The sequence below is a fragment of the Charadrius vociferus genome, unplaced genomic scaffold (assembly GCF_000708025.1).
Source record: "Charadrius vociferus isolate BGI_N301 unplaced genomic scaffold, ASM70802v2 scaffold779, whole genome shotgun sequence".
Taxonomy (NCBI): domain Eukaryota; kingdom Metazoa; phylum Chordata; class Aves; order Charadriiformes; family Charadriidae; genus Charadrius; species Charadrius vociferus.
This window is the reverse complement of record NW_009650166.1, coordinates 29,237-34,770: the sequence shown is the minus strand read 5'-3', so window position 1 is coordinate 34,770 and position 5,534 is coordinate 29,237. Positions and strand designations below refer to the sequence as shown.

The window sequence follows — 5,534 nt, the reverse complement described above, 5'->3', positions numbered from 1 at the left end:
GCAGCCACCTAAGCCGCTACTGCGGCAGGAGGTGCCCCCCCTGATAAAGCTGCTGACCATGACCCTGGGGAAGGTCCCCCAGGGATCCTCAAGGTGGTACCGGAGTGGGGATGGAGCATCGGGTTGTTGCTTTCAGAGGGGCTGAGCAACCCCAACACCCCTTGCAAAAGGACGGGGCCAGCCTGGGCTCTCGGAAAGCACAGCCCATGCCTGCCTTTCCCCTCTTCCACTCTCTGCTTTCCCTCTTGTGTCCTTGTTCTCTTGTGCTGCCCTGGGCTGTGAGGCCCACAAAGCCAGCCTAGGGAGGACCTGCTGGCCCTGCTCCATCTCTGGCACAGGCAGAAGAACATCAGGAGGGATCTCTGCTGCAGCCATGGGGCACAGACTCCTTTGTGCCTTTGGAGCCTCCTACAGTGGGTCCTCCACTTAGAGCGACCTCATTTCCCTCTTTTGTCTCATTAAAGTTCTGCTGCATCCCATCCCATGCCTCTGTGTCGTCCTTTGCACTGCAGATGCTCTCCCAAGATGCCCAGGGAGAAAGTTCCTTGGTGTGGTTCTGGGAGGGATTGTTTGCGGATGGTTTTGCAGTGGTTGCTAACACAATGATTGTTAACTGAAAGGCTGTGGGCAGTCTTTCCAAAGCAGCCTTTCTTTGGAGAATGCCTGGGCATTGGTCTGCCGGTGCTAGGTAGTGGGTGATTGCCTTTGTTTCACTTGTATTTTCCTCTTTTTCCCTTCCCTTGTTAGACTGCCCTGATCTCAAACCCAGACTGTTTTGAATGTCTTGCTCTTCCAGTTCTTCCCTCATCCCTCTGGGACAGCGGATCGAGAGAACAGCTCATGGGTGCTTAGTGCTTGCCATGGTCAGCACATCACACACCCACATGTGGTCCTTGTCCTGCTCCTTCCCTGTCTGTGCCCAGGGCTTCCTGGGAATGATTCTGGGGAGAAGGAGGCAGGGAGAGACTCGGGGCAGGAAGAGAGGCAGCGGGTGCACGCTGAGTGTCTCAAAGGGCTGTCCAGGAGCTCTGCAAAGCAATGTGGTGACCAGCAGCAAAAGCTGCAGAGGGGCTTGCAGCTGATAAAGGGGAAGTGCTGGGAACTGCTGCAGGACAGAGCTGGGTACAATGACACATGTCCACCCAGAGCCATGAATGGCATCTGGCTTGGTAGCAACCAGCCCTGTCTCCCCACACATCCTTCAGCCTGACAAGCAGCAGCCCAAAAGCAGGGACAGGAAAAGGTGCTTTTGCAGTAACCCCATGAAAACATGTGTGACTCCCACCACTGCTTCAGGACACCAAGGACTGTCATCAATATCCTGGCCAATATGAGCAAGACCTGAGCTAGGAGATGTAGTGACTATCCCCCTCTGCTCAGTACTTCCCTCATGGCATCAGAACACTGCTCTAATACAAGAATGCTCTAATGCAAGAAAGACCTTGTACAAGTGGAGTGAGTTCAGCAGAGGGTGTCCAGGAGAGTGAGGAGTTGGAGCACTTTCTTAGGGAGAAGCTGAGGGCACAGGGCTTGCTGAGTGTGAAGAGAAGGCTTTGGTGCAAGACCTAAGACCAGCTTTGGAGTAGCTATGGCGAGGTCCCCCAAGAAGATAGATCCAGGCTCAACAGTCTGCTAGTGCAGACCAGAGACAATGGGCGCATATTGAAAGCTGAGAGGTTTGGACTCTCTAAGAGTAAAATGGTTTTCACCAAGAGGAGAGTCAAACAGTGGAAGAGGTTGCCTGGGGAGTTTGTGCAGTAGCCTTCCTTGGACGGTCATAGTTGACTCATCTTGAAGCAAGGGGTTGAGGCCCAAAGACCTCTGGAGGTCCTTTTCAACTTGATTATGCTACGATCCTATGATCCCAGGACCACGTTTTTGTGCCTCTGACCACTGGGGATATGGCCTGCAATGAGGAGGAAGAGGTCAGCTTCCTTGCCGAGGAGATAAGCAGTGTGCAGGAGATCTCCTGAATGCTCTGTGGAAGGAAACAAAAGATTGCAAAAAGCATCTCTGCAGCAGCTAGAAGACCACAAGGCCTGTGGACCCCAGCTGTTGGGACAATGTTTTCCCAAAGATGCTGTGGCAGTATGTTCCCTTACTGTTCTCATTCTTTTGTTTTCCACCCAGTCTTCTCCTCAGCCCGCAAGTCTAAAGCTCAATGCTTTTATTTAGGACAGTCTCTCCTAGGCTTTCCTGTGAAGGTGTTGCCTCTGCCTTGTCAATAACACATTCATCCCTCCTCCTCCTCAGTACTTGCTTCACAATGTTGAGCTTACTAAGGAAAAAGAAAAGCTGTACACAACAAAGTGATGGTGGTGACCCACATTGAATAATTCTGTCCTGATATACCACACATAGGCAGAGAAGTTTAGCAACCAGAGGGTACACCCAATTCACAACTAAGCATACTCAATGCAAATCTGTGTTGACAGAGACTGCACAACCATCCCCAATAACCCCATCCCAGAACCACCCCAAGGAACATCTCTCCCTTGGCATCTTGGGAGAGCATTTCCAGGCAAAAGGATGACACAGAGACATGGGCTGGGATGCAGCAGAACTTTAATGAGACAAAAGAGGGAAATGAAGACAATATGAGTGTAGGTCCCAGTGCAGAGGGCACAGGGGCAGAAGAGAGTCTCTGCCCTATGCTTGTGGTGAAGATCCCAGCAAGTGTCCATCTACCTTCCCCAGAGAGGGAGCAGGGCCAGCAGGTCCTCCCTAGGCTGGCTTTGTGGGCCTCACAGCCCAGGGCAGCACAAGAGAACAAGGACACAAGAGGGAAAGCAGAGAGTGGAAGAGGGGAAAGGCAGGCATGGGCCGTGCTTTCCGAGAGCCCAGGCTGGCCCCGTCCTTTTTCAAGGGGTGTTGGGGTTTCACAGCCCCTCTGAAAGCAACAACCCGATGCGGGGGAGGCACCTCCTGCCGCAGTAGCGGCTCCCAAAGCCAGAGAGGCCAAAGCCCCCGGAGGAGATGGGCACTCCCTCAGAGCTGAGGATGCTGCCAACGGCAGCGGAGGTGGAGGATCCCACGGCGGTGCTCTGTGGGAAGGAGCTGAGGATGGGTCCGGGCAGGGTCACCACCACGGGGGAGGGCTGGATGACGACGGTGGAGTCCTGGCACTGCCTGACACAGGGCTCATTGCAGCTGTTGGCCAGCGGGGTCGGGCCGCAGGGCTGGCAGGGCAGGCATGGCAGGCACTGGTTGTAGCAGGACATGTCTTGTGGCTGGAGGTGCACCTGGGAGAGAGGGAAGGGGGAAACAGACCAGGAGAGATGAGTGAGGAGCAGCCTGTCACCCCACAACGAGAGACCCAAGTCATAAACTTTAGACGAGAGCTGGAGGCTGTGTAGGGAGGCCCACCTTTCCCTCAGAAGAGACCCACTAAAGGTGACCAAGCCCAGGGAGATCCCTAACTACCTCCAGCTCAGGGGACACCTCAGCCAAGACCTAACCTCTCTCCATGGCTCTCCATGAGCCCTTCTGCTCCTTTCCCTCTCCCATGGCAAGCAATTCCAAGACCCTGCATGGGACAAAGGGGCATGCATGGGCTGAGAATCCCACAGGAGGAATAGAAGGAGGAGAAAGGACTTCAGACTCACCTTGTTCCCAAGGGGATGGAGACAAGAGGAGTGGATGAGAGAGTGGGGAGAAGGGCCGGCTTTTATACTGCTCCTGCACCGCCCCAGGCCCACAGTCACTGCACAGAGGCAGTAATTTTCCAACAGACTCACCTCCAAAGCAAAGTATCCTACCTAATGGCACAGGTTGTGTTTTGGTTTCCGTCAACACTGCCATTTCATTTCCTCATTTCTGTCATGACCAGTAGGCCATGGAAACTTCTTTCAAGAACCGGGATGAGAAGCCCAAGGATTTCCTGTGCAGGAACACATCAGTACAAGGCAGAAGAAAATCCCCAAGTGGAGCCCCATGGAGTTGGGTTCTTCCTCACTATCTGAGTGGTGTGTTGGGGTTCAGGACAGCACCTTGTTCCTCCCACTCTCCTCACACCACCATGCACTTTGGTCGGACACTTTGAACTCTGACCAGAAAGACACACAATGACTTGGCCACCTTTCCAAACACACTGACCACCCTGCGAGCCGCCTGACCTGTGGGCATGCTGGCAAGAAGGGTAGCACTGAGAGCAGTGTCCATTCCTTCCTGGACTTGTGCTTGGGTACAGCTCAGTGCTTGGATATGGTTTTCCCTGGGCATGGATGGAGCTGCACTGGCCACGGGGGTATTCAGCCCTTCGTGGGACATAGGCCTGCAGACGTCATGCACTCCTGGCTTGGTCTCACCCCAAAAGGCTGACACATGGCCAATCCAAAATTAGAGTGTAACTCACCACGGGTAGGGAGAGTCTATCCCAGGAAGGTTGCCTACTGAAGGCATTCCCTTGCCCTCCTGGCATGTGTCCCAGCTGCCTCCATGCCTGCAGGGCAGGGAAGCACAGCACCTTTTTGATGTAGTCTGAGAGCTGTTTTTGAACACAGGAACATTCTGAGCACATCTCCTCCTTGAGCATCCTCATGCATGTGACACTGCTGGGTGCTGCCTGGCCTCGCTTGCTGGGGAGTTTGGGGAAATTTCCTTGCCTCCCCAGTGGTGCTGGGTTGTGCTCCAAGCTGAGGAGTCCTTTGGGGCATGGGAAAGGAGGCATGCTGAATCCCTGGTGCTGGTGGGGAGATGTTTTCTGCAAATCTTTCTTTCCCTTTACAGAGCATTCATGAGAGCTCCTCACCACAGCCCAGTCTCTTTGGCCGGGAAGATGAGACCTGTGCATGCGTTCCCTTCCACCCTCCAAGTCTCTCCTCAAGGCTGACCCTGTCCCAGGGGGCAGATCTACCCACAGATGTTGAAGTGCTCTAAGCCCATAGCATAGTTTAGTCCCCAGTCCATACTGATGCAAGGGTTTCTTCCTTTCCAGGTGAAGGACTTGATATTTCTTTTTCTTGAATGCCATGAGGTTCCTGTGGGCCCATTCTTCAAGCCGGTCTAGGTCTGCCTGTATAGCAGCCTTGTCCTGGAGCACATCAACTGGTATGTTGTATGTATGTATGTATCAGCGGTGTCCCACATGATACCTTGGTCTCTAAATTGAAGAGACATGGATTCAACAAGTGGACAACTCGGTGGATAAAGAACTGGATGGACGGCCACACTCAAAAGAGTTGTGGTCAACGACTCAATGTCCAAGTGGAGACCCGTGACAAGTGGTGTTCCTCAGGGGTCAGTACTAGGACCTGTACTGTTCAACAACTTTGTTGGTGACATGGACAGTAAGGTCGAGTGCAGTCTCAGAAAGTTTGCCGATGACACCAAGCTGTTTGGCGAGGTAGACATGCTGGAGGGGAGGGATGCCATCCAGAGGGACCTGGACAGGCTGGGGAGGTGGGCCCAAGCCAACCTCATGCAGTTCAACAAGGCCAAGTGCAAGGTCTTACATCTGCGTCGGGGCAATCCCAAGCACAAATACAGGCTGGGCAGGGAATGGCTGGAGAGCAGCTGTGAGCAGAAGGACCTGG

The 5,534-nt window shown here is 53.7% G+C and overlaps 1 protein-coding gene across 1 annotated transcript; it reads right to left on the bottom strand.

Annotated features, from left to right (window-relative positions):
- Positions 1 to 2,879: 2,879 nt before the first annotated feature.
- Positions 2,880 to 3,252, bottom strand: LOC104292979 (feather keratin 1-like). The gene has a single exon (XM_009892412.1). The coding sequence runs from the start codon at positions 3,219 to 3,221 to the stop codon at positions 2,880 to 2,882; it is 342 nt and encodes a 113-aa protein (XP_009890714.1). The 5' UTR covers positions 3,222 to 3,252.
- Between the last annotated feature and the right edge of the window lie 2,282 nt (positions 3,253 to 5,534).